Here is a 16,295-nt window from a genome sequence, read left to right on the forward strand (position 1 = left end):
TAAAGCTTCAATTTATACACTTTTTAAATTCACACTTGACCATTTTTATTTAAAACAGTAATGTAACAGGTAGCCTACAGCATAACTGTTGTTGTTTTTTGCTTCACTCTGGGGTTGATTACCCTCATGATGGGTAAATCAGTGAACTGGGACTGAAGGATTCGTGGTGCAATATTGATAAAGAGAGAGCTGTGTCCTGAAACATTTACAGAGGAATGTACTTTCTCTCAAGATAAATAAATATGAATCCTAGTAAGAACATTTTGCAGTAGTCCAAAACACACAAAACTCCCCTGGTACTTTGTACCCCACCATCCCCTTATCATCTGGCTAAGGACCCTTTGCCCTATGCACCAGCCAGTGTGATGGGGTTGAGTCAGTGAAGGACCCTGTCATTCTCCATACCTATGTTGACCAGGTTCCTGTCCACCTTCTACATACACAACATTCTGAATAAATAAAACATTTACCTTGAAACACATACCCTAAATCGATGTCCTCACCTGACAGTTTGATGACCTTTAACATGTCACTCACATCACAGCCAGGAATGATTCACAGCTCTCCATTTGTTCATCTGTTGTCGGGCGATTCCACACCAGCTGGAGCGGAAAATATTTTTGGTATCTCAGATTGTTCTGACAATTCTCACATAGAAACTTCATTGAGAGGAAGGATGTTTGAAATGCTTTTTACAGTTTTATCACAAACCATTTTTGAGAAAATCATAATGAAAGTGGCCATTTTAGGCCCTTTTTAGACCTATACATGCCTCCTGTAAGACGTTATGATCTGTGAACACTAAGTGATACAGAAAACATTTGTGTCATTATACTCCTTATTATGTGCTATAAAATATGGAGTATGTCTTGATTCTGAAATTTTTCACATTCATTTATTCAACCTTAAATATATTCATATTTCAAAATAATCATTTTGATGTTGTTAATTTTAAGACATTGTTTGGAACAATATACAAGTACATCACATTTCCAGAGTGGACAGAGTGCTAACTCTGAAACATGTTATGAGCACCACCAACACAGTGAATGGGAAAATGGATTCAAAGCGAACTCCCTCTGCTGGTGACTTGCTGAATGTGCAATCCTAAAAGAGGGCTGTGATTGGTTAATGACCTATAACGTCAATTTCTATGTATAAATGGGTCATATCATTAAAAGTACTGGAGATAAATTGTAGATGTTTGAAGAGTATAATTGTTACAAACAATGTCTAAAAATAAACTACACTAAACAAAAATATAAACACACCATGTATACTGTTTGTCCCATGTTTCATGAGCTAAAATAAGAGAGCCAAGAAATTGTTTTTTTTCTGTCTGTAATAAAGCCCTTTTGTGGGGGAAAAGCTCATTCTGATTGGCTGGGCCTGGCTCCCCAGTGGGTTGGCCTGGCTCCCAAGTGGGTGAGCCTATGCCCTCCAGGCCCATCCGTGGGGGCACCCCTGCCCAGTCGTGTGAAATCCATAGATTAGGACCTAATGAATTTATATAAATCAACTGATTTCCATATATGAACTGTAACTCAGCAAAACCTTTTAAAATGTTGCATGTTGCATTTATATTTTTGATCAGTATAAATAAAAAGGGTCGTTTTGAGGTATAAATATTGATATTTTTTATGTTGAATAAATGTATGTGTATTTCAGAATCTAGATATTTGAGAAAACACTATACAGAGTATAATGACATCAAGAAATTGTCTGTCATGCATGGTTCACAGATCATAGGGCCTTACAGAAAGCATACAATACCAGTCAAAAGTTTGGATTCTTCAATGTAGCCACCCATTGCCTTGATGACAGCTTTGCACAATCTTGGCATTCTCTCAACCAGCTTCATGAGGAATGTTTTTCCAACAGCCTTGAAGGAGGACCCACATATGCTGAGCACTTGTTGACTGCTTTTCCTTCACTCTGCGGTCCAACTTATCCCAAACCATCTCAATTGGGTTGAGGTCGGGTGATTGTGGAGGCCAGGTCATCTGACGCAGCACTCCATCACTCTCCTTCTTGGTCAAATAGCCCTTACACAGCCTGGAGGTGTTTTGGGTCATTGTCCTGTTGAAAAACAAATGACAGTCCTACTAAGCGCAAACCAGATGAGATGGCGTATTGCTGCAGAATGCTGTGGTAGCCATGTTGGTTAAATGTGCCTTGAATTCTGAATAAATCACAGACAGTGTCACCAGCAAAGCACCCGCACACCATCACACCTTCTCCTCCATGCTTCACAGTGGGAACCACACATGCGTAAATCATCCATTCACCTACTCTGCGTCTCACAAAGACACGGGGTTTGGAACCAAAAATCTCAAATTTGGACTCATCAGACCAAAGGACAGATTTCCACCAGTCTAATGTCTATTTGTAAATAAAGAGATCTTCTGTTGAATCTGACAATTAATCTTGATGGTTGTACAGTCGTCTCAAATAAAACTGTGAAGGACCTCGGCCTTACTCTGGACCCTGATCTCTCTTTTGACGAACATATCACGACTGTTTCAAGGACCTCTCCTGTCTCAGCCTCCAGTATTTATGCTCCAGTAGTTTACGTGTCGCGGGGCTAAGGTCAGTCTGTTATATCTGGAGTATTTCTCCCATCTTATCCGGTGTCTTGTGTGAATTTAAGTATGCTCTCTCTCATTCTCTCTTTTTCTCTCTTCCTTTCTCAAACTCTCTTGCTTTCTTTTTTTCTCTCTCTCAGAGGACCTGAGCCCTAGGACCATGCCAAAGGACTACCTGGCATGATGACTCCTTGCTGTCCCCAGTCCAACTGGCCCTGCTGCTGCTCCAGTTTCAACTGTTCTGCCTGCAGCTATGGAACCCTGAACTGTTCACCGGACGTGCTACCTGTCCCAGACCTGCTGTTTTCAACTCTCTAGAGACAGCAGGAGCGGTAGAGATACTCTGAATGATTGGCTATGAAAAGCCAACTGACATTTACTCCTGAGGTGCTGACCTGTTGCACCCTCGACAACCACTGTGATTATTATTATTTGACCCTGCTGGTCATCTATGAACATTTGAACATGTTTGCCATGTTCTGTTATAATCTCCACCCGGCATAGCCAGAAGAGGACAGGCCACCCCTCATAGCCTGGTTCCTCTCTAGGTTTCTTCCTAGGTTCTTGCCTTTCTAGGGAGTTTTTCCTAGCCACTGTGCTTCTACACCTACATTGCTTGCTGTTTGGGGTTTTTAGGCTGGGTTTCTGTACAGCACTTTGTGACATAAGCTGATATAAGAAGGGCTTTATAAATACATTTGATTGATTGATATTTCTCATGTTTCTTGGCCCAAGCAAGTCTCTTTTTATTATTGGTGTCCTTTAGTAGTAGTTTCCTTGCAGCAATTTGACCATGAAGGCAGGATTCCATCAGTCTCCTCTGAACAGTTGATGATGAGATGGAGTCGTTACTTGAACTCTGTGAAGAATTTATTTGGGATGCAATTTCTGAGGCTGGAAACTCGAATGAACTTATCCTCTGCAGCAGAGGTAACTCTGGGTCTTCCTTTCCTGTGGCAGTCCTCATGAGAGCCAGCTTCATCATAGCGCTTGATGGTTTTGCGACTGCACTTGAAGAAATGTTCAAAGTTCTTTAAAATGTTCTGTATTAACTGACCTTCATGTATTAAAATAATGACGGGCTGTTGTTTCTCTTTGCTTATTTGTGCTGTTCATGCCATAATATGGGCTTGGTCTATTTCCAAATATACCACACCTACCTTGTCACAACACAACTGATTGGCTCAAATGCATGAAGAAGGAAAGAAATTCCACAAATTAACTTTTAACAAGGCACATCTGTTAATTGAAATGCATTCCAGATGACTACCTCATGAATATGGTTGAGAGTATGCCAAGAGGGTGCAAAGCTGACATCAATGCAAAGGGTGGCTACTTTGAGGAATCTCAGTTTAACACTTTTTTGGTTACTACATGATTCCATATGTGTTATTTTATAGTTTTGATGTCTTCACTATTATTCTACAATGTAGAAAATATCCAAAATTTTTAAAAACCATTGAATGATCAGTTGTGTCCAAATTTTTGATTGGTACTGTAGGTCTAACAATGGGACTGAAATGGTCAGTTTCATCATGATTTTCTCAAAAATGGTTTGTGATACAAATGTCAAAAAACATGTTAAGCATCCTTCCTACCACTTAAGTTCCTATGTGAGAATTGCCAGAATAATCTGACTGAGATACCAAAAATATGTTCCGCTCCCGCTGGCATGGAATCACCCTGTTGCATGGTGCCAACTCAGTGACTACTCAATTTCCAATAAAGTGATCATCATTGATTGGTCATCGAAAAAGAGGTTCACAATGATTGGTCAGAAGATTTAGCAGTCCACTCAGAAGCTCTGGGTCATATTTAACCCACGCCATCAAACAGACACCTCTTTGACTCAACATAACCCTGCATGAAATACAACCATTCCTGAGGTGACACTCATTATTGTCTAAGAATCTAGGTCAGTAAGAATCTGGAGTGTGTATTGTGGTATGTAAAGGGTTATTATACCACACCCGGTTAAATTGGGCCTATTGAAAACTGTTACTGGAATGTAATCTGAATTCTGATGCTCAATAATTAGTTTCAAACTGCCTCAGCAAGCAGCACAAGAACTGTTCGTCGGGAGCTTTATGAAATGGTGTTTCAGATAAAATAAAATTGTATTGGTCACATACACATATTTAGCAGATGTTATTGCGTGTGTAGCAAAATGCTTGTGTTCCTAGCTCCAACAGTGCAGTAGTATCTAACAATTCACAACAATACACACAAATCTAAAGTTAAAGAATGGAGTTAAGAAATATATAAATAATAGGACAAGCACTGTCGGAGTGGCATTGACTAAAATACAGTAGAATAGAATACAGGTCATACAGATGAAATGAGTAAACATTTTTACTGTAAGGATCAACGCTGGAGACGAGAAGCGTGTACAGGGAGTGAACATTGAATGAAAACGGACATGAAACAGAACAGGAACAGAGTATGGACAGGGGAAAAATACCGACATAAGTACTGACACAGGGAACAAAGTGAGGAGCAGACAGATATAGAGGGGGTAATCAACAAAGTAATGGAGTCTAGGTGAGTCCCATATTGAGCAGCTGCACATAATGATGGTGACAGGTGTGCGTAATGAAGGGAAGCCTGGCACCCCTGAGCGCCAGGTGACTAGTGTTCTATTATTAAAGTGACCAGTGATTCAATGTCTATGTACATGGGGCAGAAGCCTCTAAGGTGCAGGGTTGAGTAACCGGGTGGTAGCCGACTAGTGATGGCTATTTAACAGTCTGATGACCTTGAGATTGAAAAATAACTTATGTCTCTCGGTCACAGATTTGATGCACCTGTACTGACCTTGCCTTCTGGATGATAGCGGGATGAACAGGCCGTGGCTCGGGTGGTTGATGTCCTTGATGATATTTTTGGCCTTCCTGTGACATCGGGTGGTCTAGGTATCCTGGAGGGCAGGCAGTGTGCCCCGTGGTGATGCGTTGGGCAGGCTGCACCACCCTCTGGAGAGCTCTGTGGTTGAGGCAGTGGTACAGTCTGACAGGATGCTCTCAATTGTGCATCTGAAAGGTTTGTGATGGTCTTATGGGCCAAGTCAAATTTATTCAGCCTCCTGAGGTTGAAGAGGTGCTGTTGCGCCTTCTTCACCACACTGTCTGTGTGGGTGGACCATTTCAGATTGTCAGTGATGCCTACTACTGTTGTGTTGTCTGCAAGCTTGGTGATTGAGTTGGACGCTTGCGTGGCCAGACAGTCATGGGTGAACAGGGAGTACAGGAGGGGGCTGAACACGCACCATTGTGGGGCCCCTGTGTTGAGGATCAGCAAAGTTGAGGTGTTGGTTCCTACCTTCACCACCTAAGGGTGGGGTTCAGACCCAGGGCCCCGAGCTCAATGATGAGCTTGGAGGGTACTATTCTGTTGAAGGCTGAGCTATAGTCAATGAACAGCATTCTTACATAGGTATTCCTCTTGTCCAGATGGGATAGAGCAGTGTGCACAATGGTGATTGCATTGTCTGTGGATCTATTGGGGCGGTAAGCAAATTGAAGTGGGTCTTGGGTGTCGGTAAAGTGAAGGTGATATGATCCCAAACTAGCCTCTCAAAGCACTTCATGATGACAGAAGTGAGTGTTATGGAGCGATAGTCATTGAGTTCAGTTAACTTTGCTTTCTTGGGTACAGGAACAATGGTGGACATCTTGAAGCAAGTGGGGACAGCAGACTGGGACAGGGAGAGATTGAATATGTCCGTAAACACTCCAGTCAGCTGGTCTGCGCATGTTCTGAGGATGTGGCTAGGGATGCCATCTGGGCTGGCAGCCTTGCGAGGGTTAACATGCTTAAATGTCTTACTCATGTCGGCCACAGAGAACGAGAGCCAGTCCTTGGGAGCGGGCTGCATCGGTGGCACTGTGTTATCCTTAAAGTGGGCGAAGAAGGTGTTTAGCTTATCCGGGAGCAAGACGTTGGTGGCTGGTTTTCCCTTTGTAATCCGTGATTGTCTGTAGACCCTGCCACATACGTCTCATGTCTGAGCCATTGAATTGTGACTCCACTGTCTCTGTACTGACGTTTTGCCTGTTTGATTGCCTTATGGATGGAATAGCTACACTATTTGTATTCGACCATATTCCTTGTCACCTTGCCATGATTAAACACAGTGGTTCACGCATTCAGTTTTGTGTGAATGCTGCCATCTATCCACGGTTTCTGGTTTGGGTAGTTTCTAATAGTCACAGTGGGAACAACATCCCCTATACCTGATGAACTCAGTCACCGTGTTCGTGTATACGTCATTGTTATTCTCAGAGGCTATCCAGAACATATCCCAGTCCTCATGATCAAAACAATCTTGAAGCATGGATTCCACGCTGATCCTCAACACTGGAGCTCCCAAGGGGTGCGTGCTCAGTCCCCTCCTGTACTCCCTGTTCACCCACGACTGCATGGCCAGGCATGACTCCAAAACCATCATTAAGTTTGCAGACGACACAACAGTGGTAGGCCTGATCACAGACAACGACGAGACATCCTATAGGGAGGAGGTTAGAGACCTGGCCGTGTGGTGCCAGAATAACAACCTATCCCTCAATCTAGCCAAGACTAAGGAGATGATTGTGGACTAGTGTCCACATCAACAACAAACTAGAATGGTTCAAAAACACCAAGACAGTCGTGAAGAGGGCACGACAAAGCCTATTCCCCCCCAGGAAACTAAACAGATTTGGCATGGGTCCTGAGATCCTCAAAAGGTTCTACAGCTGCAACATCGAGAGCATCCTGGTTGCACCACTGCCTGGTACGACAACTGCTCTGCCTCTGACCGCAAGGCACTTCAGAGGGTAGTGCGTACGGCCCAGTACATCACTGGGGCAAAGCTGCCTGCCATCCAGGACCTCTACACCAGGTGGTGTCAGAGGAAGGTCCTAAAAATTGTCAAAGACCCCAGCCAGCCCAGTCATAGACTGTTCTCTCTGCTACCGTAGGTCAAGCGGTACCGTAGCGCCAAGTTTAGGTCCAAGAGGCTTCTAAACAGCTTCTACCCCAAAGCCATAAGACTCCTGAACATCTGTCATAACTCTCCTGTGACTATCTGAATGATCAGGTTACAGTGGATTTGCTCTACAGCGTGCTCTCTAGTGTTCGAGCTTGAAATGTAAACTGTGGAACACAGAGAAACCTTTGGACATCAAAAGTTTGAATAATTAAACAATATTTGTATTATTGAGAATGTGGGAGTGGTCCGTGGACACATAAGGGACAGTCATGTTGAGTGTGTTCCATTTGGTGATCTCATGAAGGACAGGAAACCCACATTACCGTATCTCTGTTTGTGTCGTCTTCTACTTCTCAAGTATCATGTTTACATCTAAATGTTGTGAAACATATGTGATTACATATGAAACTATTTGTGAAAAGATTAAATGTGATGTTAGCCTTCTAAATGAGCCCAGACATCACATTAGGCATCATAGAACCACACCTTCTTCCACAGAGTATAAAACCCACTTCCTACAAAATGTACATTATGTCAGAGAACGCCTTGATAGAGTCCCCACGTTGAAATGGCTACAACTCCATAGGCCATTGGACTAGAAGACATGCAGCTGACGCTACATGCAAAATGGTTAAGAACTACAACTCTATAGGCCATGGAGACCATACAGCATGTTGCATTGGCTACACGGCTGGAAATGGTTGAACTCTGAGACCATCAATCACTACAGAATAAGAGCAAATCATAGACGTAGAATTACTAGTCTGCAGCTGGAAATTACATAAATCTAGTAAGAGAATACCGACAACCACGGAAGCATCTATTCTATGCAACAACAATCTGTACACTCACATATCCATTACAACAGACACTATCCAGAGCTGCTGAGAAAGCTACAACCACAAAAGACATTGTGACTTCTGGGGAAGTTAACCAGAGACTCTCTAATGAACTGACTCTTCAGCAGACAGACTGGCGATTCCAACAGAGAGACAACAACGACATATGGGCGTAAATATATATATTGCAATCATTTTTGAATGAGCGGCCGTTCTTGTGCAATATAATTATCAACTGTGTGTAGTGAATCCATTTTGTCTTTCCTGCTCTTTTCCTGTCCCCAACCCTTTCCATTGTCTACCAAGCCATCATACCGGTTTAGCCCACTAGGGACTTATCAATGCATTGTGTCCGTAACCAATATTATTTGTTTATGTATTACTGTGATTTGTTTAGTAAGTTAGTAAATAAATAATTACGCCAATTTGTAGATCGCTGATTCATTATGGAGACTAGGGTTTGTGCAGATATCCAAGGTTTTGCGACGTTCAGTAAAGAGACCTGATGAGGTAATAATAATACATTAATTGAAGACTAATCGAAAAGATATAAAAGTATCTGAAGAGTCGATTCGGGAAATAGAGACTCTAAAAACCTTTTCCCGTGGTGCCCTGACTTCATAGTTAATTAAAGTTTACATGATTAGTTTAATCACATAATAATAATTGAATTGATTTGATAAGAATTGATTTGATAAAATAACAGTCTTCACATTTAATGATAGTCACAGATACGACACATCGAATCAAATGGCTACCCATACTATTTGCATTGCCTCCCATTGGCCTCCTTTTATGATGCTGCTACTCTCTGTTATTATTTATGCATAGTCAATTTAATAATTTACCTACAGTGCCTTGCGAAAGTATTCGGCCCCCTTGAACTTTGCGACCTTTTGCCACATTTCAGGCTTCAAACATAAAGATATAAAACTGTATTTTTTTGTGAAGAATCAACAACAAGTGGGACACAATCATGAAGTGGAACGACATTTATTGGATATTTCAAACTTTTTTAACAAATCAAAACCTGAAAAATTGGGCGTGCAAAATTATTCAGCCCCTTTACTTTCAGTGCAGCAAACTCTCTCCAGAAGTTCAGTGAGGATCTCCAAATGATCCAATGTTGACCTAAATGACTAATGATGATAAATACAATCCACCTGTGTGTAATCAAGTCTCTGTATAAATGCACCTGCACTGTGATAGTCTCAGAGGTCCGTTAAAAGCGCAGAGAGCATCATGAAGAACAAGGAACACACCAGGCAGGTCCGAGATACTGTTGTGAAGAAGTTTAAAGCCGGATTTGGATACAAAAAGATTTCCCAAGCTTTAAACATCCCAAGGAGCACTGTGCAAGCGATAATATTGAAATGGAAGGAGTATCAGACCACTGCAAATCTACCAAGACCTGGCCGTCCCTCTAAACTTTCAGCTCATACAAGGAAAAGACTGATCAGAGATGCAGCCAAGAGGCCCATGATCACTCTGGATGGACTGCAGAGATCTACAGCTGAGGTGGGAGACTCTGTCCATAGGACAACAATCAGTCGTATATTGCACAAATCTGGCCTTTATGGAAGAGTGGCAAGAAGAAAGCCATTTCTTAAAGATATCCATAAAAAGTGTAATTTAAAGTTTGCCACAAGCCACCTGGGAGACACACCAAACATGTGGAAGAAGGTGCTCTGTTCAGATGAAACCAAAATTGAAATTTTTGGCAACAATGCAAAACGTTATGTTTGGCGTAAAAGCAACACAGCACATCACCCTGAACACACCATACCCACTGTCAAACATGGTGGTGGCAGCATCATGGTTTGGGCCTGCTTTTCTTCAGCAGGGACAAGGAAGATGGTTAAAATTGATGGGAAGATGGATGGAGCCAAATACAGGACCATTCTGGAAGAAAACATGATGGAGTCTGCAAAAGACCTGAGACTGGGACAGAGATTTGTCTTCCAACAAGACAATGATCCAAAACATAAAGCAAAATCTACAATGGAATGGTTCAAAAATAAACATATCCAGGTGTTAGAATGGCCAAGTCAAAGTCCAGACCTGAATCCAATCGAGAATCTGTGGAAAGAACTGAAAACTGCTGTTCACAAATGCTCTCCACTGAGCTCGAGCTGTTTTGCAAGGAGGAATGGGAAAAAAATTCAGTCTCTCGATGTGCAAAACTGATAGAGACATACCCCAAGCGACTTACAGCTGTAATCACAGCAAAAGGTGGCGCTACAAAGTATTAACTTAAGGGGGCTGAATAATTTTGCACGCCCAATTTTTCAGTTTTTGATTTGTTAAAAAAGTTTGAAATATCCAATAAATGTCGTTCCACTTCATGATTGTGTCCCACTTGTTGTTGATTCTTCACAAAAAAATACAGTTTTATATCTTTTTGTTTGAAACCTGAAATGTGGCAAAAGGTCGCAAAGTTCAAGGGGGCCGAATACTTTCGCAGGGCACTGTACATGCACACTACCGTTCAATAGTTTGGGCTCAACTAGAAATGTCCTTGTTTTTAAAGAAAATCACGTTTTTTTGTCCATTAAATAACATTAAATTGATCAGAAATACAGTGTAGACATTGTTAATGTTCTAAATGACTATTGTAGCTGGAAACAGCTGGTTTTTAATGGAATATTTACATAGGCACACAGAGGCCCATTATCAGCAACCATCGCAACCATCACCATCACTTGAAACACCATCACTGTGTTTCAATGGCACGTTGTGTTAGCTAATCCAAGTTTATCATTTTAAAAAGGCTAATTGATCATTAGAAAACCCGTTTGCAATTGTGTTAGCACAGCTGAAAGCTGTTGTCTGATTAAAGAAACAATAAAACTGGCCATCTTTAGACTAGTTGAGTATCTGGAGCATCAGCATTTGTGGGTTCGATTACAGGCTCAAAATGGCTAGAAACAATGACATTTCTTCTGAAACTCGTCAGTCTTGTCATGCCCTGACCTTAGTATTCTTTGTTTTCTTTATTATTTTGGTTAGGTAAGGGTGTGAAATGGGTGATATGTGTGTTTTTGTCTTATTCTAGGGTGTTTGTACTGTCTAGGGGTTTTTGTAGATTTATGGGGTTGTTTTCATCTAGGTGTTTATGTTGGTCTATGGTTGCCTAGATTGGTTCTCAATTCGAGGCAGGTGTTTATCGTTGTCTCTGATTGGGAACCATATTTAGGCAGCCATCTTCTTTGGGTATTTCGTGGATTATTGTCTACGTTATGTTGCATGTTAGCACAGTGTTTATATAGCGATCACGGTCGTCTTTATCAGTTTGTATTTTTTTGTTTAATTAATTGTTCTTCATTCAATAAAGAAGAATGTATTCTAACCACGCTGCACTTTGGTCCCCTCCATACAAATATCGTGACAAGTCTATTCTTGTCCTGAGAAATGACTGCTATTCCATGCGAGAAATTGCCAAGAAACTGAAGATCTCGTACAATGCGGTGTACTACTCCCTTCACAGAACAGTGCAAATTGGCTCTAACCAGAATAGAAAGAGGAGTGGGAGGCCCCGGTGCACAACTGAGCAAGAGGACAAGTACATTAGTGTCTAGTTCAACAAACAGACCCCTCACAAGTCCTCAACTGGCAGTTTCATAAAATAGTACCCACAAAACACCAGTCTCAACGTCAACAGTGAAGAGGCAACTCTGGGATGCTGGTCTTCTAGGCAGAGTTCCTCTTCCCAGTGTCTGTGTTCTTTTTTTATTTTGGAAAAGTTGTATTGTTACATAGCTCATTTATATTTGTACACATAAAGACAGCATAAAAGCATAAAACAGCATTTGAATATTACATTTAAATTAGTTAAAAAGTACATGTTGCTTTATTTAAACAATAGAAACAACCATGAATAAAAGTAATTTTTCTTGTAAAACATACAATATTTAAAAGCCATTTAAAATGAAAACATGTTATAAAAGTAACTGTTAAAAAGCTGTCTTCGGTCCTTAGTACAGGAACGGGGTGAGTCCTTATCAACTTGCCTCCTCCTGCTCTTCCGAATCAATAACCGTCCTGTCCTTTGGGGCCCAGAGGAGATCCCTCCCCTAGGCGCATTGCCCTAGGCACCGCAGCGCTGTCAGGCAGTGACCGCTGGGACCTTGGGTGTTGTGGTGGACCCTTCGCCTGGGGGTCGAGGCCTCCTTTCATCTGTACCATCCCAGGGCTTCCGTGGCTATCATGGCCACTGCCTGGGGGGTGGTCTCTACTCGTTTTGCTACCAGCAGGTTGCGTGGGGACCACAGTGCTTCCTTCAGACACGTGAGGGTTGGCCAGAGCTTGGTGAAGGCCTTTGGTGGAATAGGCCTTCGGCCCGCCCCATACAGCGCTGGGGCGTTAGGTCGTCCCCTGCTGGCAGACACAAGGAGATCCGGGGGTCTGATTCCTTCCACAGGTCCTTGGCGGCGCTGCACTTCCAGAGCAAGTATTTCACCGACTCATCTTGGCCGCAGCCTGGTCGGGGGCATGCGGGTGTCCTCGCCAATGCCCCGGGAGTGCATAACGGCCCTGACTGGGAAGATCTCATGGGCGACCATCCAGGAAAGGTCCCGGTGCCGGTTCAGCAGAACATGGGCCACGTTGCGCCAAACCGTTGTGGGTTCGCCTGTAGCATGCCCACACACTGGACAAACTGGTTCCCGCTCCTGCACAAGAGAGTGAACAGACCGGTGTTTAGTTAAAACCGTGACTGCCTCTTTTTCCAGTTTAAAATGTCTTAAAAACTTTTGGAGCTGGATGTAGTGTGTGGGGAGCAGAAAAGAGACTGGGGCTTACCGGTCTGTGTTCTTTTGCCCATCTTAGTCTTTTAGTTTTATTGGCCAGTCTGAGATATGGCTTTTTCTTTGCAACTCTGCAAAGCAGGAAGCCTGCCAGAAGTAGTGGTGATAAGGATTCACTCCATGGTGCTGAAAAGAAAGCTCTGCTGTTGGGACAGTTTTATGTAGGCCCTAACAGTTTGTGGGCACCGTTTGTCACCTTTATAATGCAATTAATGTATTGTTAATGTTGTGTTGTTTAGTGGTTTTGCTGGCATGCATCTAAAAAATATTGGGGGAGTTTGCCCCACCAACATTTACACGCTAAATAACCACTGGTTAAGACAAGTAACTATGAAAAGGGCAAACATCATGATAGGCTTGCAAGCTGAGCTTGAATAAGACATCTGATTACCACTTTGCATTAAGAATGGTTGGTTTTATTACAGATAATAAATAACCAAATAATTGATGGATGTTTACTATATAAAATAAATGCATCCCTTGTCTGCCCCTACAAGCCAGGTCGGCATACGCGTCATCACGTTCCGAAATGAAGGTCACTGTCGTCATGACCTGACAGACCTTCCAGTTGTTTTGAACGCAACATACTGACAGCCAATATAATACAGCCAAATACTTCCGGGCCAGGACCGTAAACACCTTGTCAAAATTAAGTATTCAATGGAACCTGCTAAATATGTACAAAACACAGCAGATACAAATATGATAGGTAGGCGTACAATACAGCACAAATTATTATATGTTAATCAATATTTACCCCCTTAACTGACTTGCCTAGTTAAACAAAGGTTAGATTAAAAAATATATATATTCACGTTTCCACAATAAAGAACCTTTATTTTGAAGACCTGACGAAATAATTGACCAGGAAGTGATTCTCTTCAAGGCATTACATGCTCGTGTGTATTTTTATGAATGTATGAACTCCAGTATTAGAATGGCATTGCTGTTGCTACTGCAATCAATATAATAAAATTTAGGGTAACGTTTTATGTTATGGAAACGTGTAACACTTGCAGGGGATAGGATACTCGAGTTCATTGTATTTGCGTGGTTTCAGTATCGTGTGCAGTGAGCTAACTAACTGCTGTACCTATTAGCTTACTAGCTAGGTTAGCTGCTCAACATGTAAACTTGTCATGTGATAATGTGAAATTATTTTGGTCATACCCGGGTCACAACATATTGATTTGGTCAACTGGCCATTTTTTATGTGCATCTATACCAATCTTTGCCCAACACCAATTTGTTGTTGACCATATTTAAGTTGTTGACTTCCTTCATTACAGTTTTTTCCTTGCCTCCTGCAGGACTGTAGCAGACTGACTAGTGCCAGGATTGAACCCAGCCATGAATATAACTGTGTGCTCTTCAGCGCTGTTGACTCGTGCTTACAGAATGTGTATTTCAAAAGCCCCATGGCCCCATTCCACTGGATCCATTGGCTGGGTAGTCCCTGTCTGCATGGCCCCCAACCGGTCTTATTCTACAAACATCAAGGTTCGTTCCTACCTACAGTACATGAAGCGGAAGATCAAGCCCCTACCAAGTCCTCCATACCCCCATGTCTGCCAAGTGGGTGAACCGGTGCTGCGAGCCCAGGCTGCAGCGGTGGACCCTGGGGCAGTACAGGGTCCGGAGGTTCAGGAGGTGATCCACACCATGGTAAAGGTGATGCGTAAATTTGAATGTGTGGGACTGAGTGCACCTCAAGTTGGAGTGCCACTTCGTATCTTAGCTCTGGAGTTCCCAGAGCGCATGTTGGAGGACAGCTTGCCTGCTGCACGTGAAGCCCGCGGTCTGACCACTGTGCCTCTGCGGATCTTTATCAACCCACAGCTGCGAGTCCTCGATGGACGCACAGTTCTGTTCCAGGAAGCCTGTGAGAGCATCTCGGGGTTCTCGGCCACTGTTCCACGCTACCTCTCTGTGGAAGTCTCAGGTGAGATAAGTAACGTGTTCCAGAGAGCAGCAAAAAAAAATGGAAGTTATGTTTTGCAACTGTTTGGAGTAATGATTACACCCCAGATTTAATGTACCCGAAACAGCCATCTAACCTAAATCTCTTGGCCCATGGCTGGTCAAAATCAAATTAATTAGGCATGCATTTGTTTTTTTTATTAATGTTTAAATTTTTTGTGTCAAAGGCTTGAATGAGAAGGCAGAGCCTGTGACCTGGCAAGTGAGCGGCTGGCCCGCACGCATCCTACAGCATGAGATGGATCACTTGGATGGAGTCCTATACATTGACCGCATGGACAGTAAAACATTCATTAACGTGAACTGGGCAGCAAAGAACGAGTAGCACCCTCGTCACCCTGATTGACCCACAGCACTTAAAGACAGTTCTTGGACATAACATGGCAGGAGATAAGACCATTCTGAAACCTTTCCTTTGACTGATTAAACTGTAAATTCGTAATAATAAATCATGTATTTATGAAGGCAGATTTATAGTCTGGATGAATATTCAATCCTCTCGCAAGTTGTTTTAATGTGTGTGGACATTTTTAAAGGAACTGAAATATTGACTAAACTGTGGTGTCACCAGATGGCTGACCACAGAGAAAATATTGCTGAATGTTGGAAAGAAAAAACTGAATAGCTTTTATATGCTGTAGTATCCTACATTTAAACATCAACATCTAAAGAGCACAGCATGAGAGACATCTGTTCCTATTTTAAATCACATTTTAATTCAAATATCTGCAGAAAAAATAACAAATAATGAAAACAAACACCTTAACCTCAAACCACATTTGGCAGTATTATCATAAATCTTGACCTGCAACATTTAATCACTGGTTTCAGACTCATAACATAAGTTTAAGGCTCCAGTTTCCCAACGGAAAATGAGACTAGATAAATTATAATGGAAAACAAAGGTCACTTTCAGGGAAATAAGGACCTACCAAGAGCCCAAAATAGAAAAATATACAAGAGTTTGGCACTAATCCCTGGGTGGGCTAAAGCTAATGTATAAATTATTACAAGGGTATTTTGAATTGAAGGCAACACGTACAGTGGGGCAAAAAAGTATTTAGTCAGCCACCAATTGTGCAAGTTCTCCCACTTAAAAAGATGAGCGGCCTGTAAT

The 16,295-nt window shown here is 42.2% G+C and overlaps 1 protein-coding gene across 4 annotated transcripts; it reads left to right on the top strand.

Moving 5' to 3' along the window:
• The first annotated feature begins 14,050 nt into the window (after positions 1-14,050).
• pdf (peptide deformylase, mitochondrial) lies at positions 14,051-15,648 on the top strand. 4 transcript variants are annotated; one of them, XM_064930105.1, is made up of 3 exons: positions 14,051-14,115; positions 14,509-15,140; positions 15,346-15,648. In XM_064930105.1, the coding sequence occupies exons 2-3, from the start codon at positions 14,549-14,551 to the stop codon at positions 15,501-15,503; spliced, it is 750 nt and encodes a 249-aa protein (XP_064786177.1). In that variant the 5' UTR covers positions 14,051-14,115; positions 14,509-14,548; the 3' UTR covers positions 15,504-15,648. The 4 variants fall into 4 exon arrangements, with proteins under 4 accessions (XP_064786177.1, XP_064786178.1, XP_064786179.1 ...); XM_064930106.1 differs by having other exon boundaries at positions 14,051-14,097; XM_064930107.1 differs by having other exon boundaries at positions 14,057-14,093.
• The last annotated feature ends 647 nt before the right edge of the window (positions 15,649-16,295 follow it).

Source organism: Oncorhynchus masou, chromosome 22, assembly GCF_036934945.1.
Source record: "Oncorhynchus masou masou isolate Uvic2021 chromosome 22, UVic_Omas_1.1, whole genome shotgun sequence".
Lineage (NCBI taxonomy): Eukaryota > Metazoa > Chordata > Actinopteri > Salmoniformes > Salmonidae > Oncorhynchus > Oncorhynchus masou.

Excerpts from the sequence above, each read along its gene's own strand:
- pdf (XM_064930105.1), top strand. The coding sequence starts at position 14,549 with ATGAATATAACTGTGTGCTCTTCAGCGCTGTTGACTCGTGCTTACAGA. Across the intron at positions 15,141-15,345 it reads CCTCTCTGTGGAAGTCTCAG|GCTTGAATGAGAAGGCAGAG; the intron begins GTGAGATAAGTA and ends TTTGTGTCAAAG.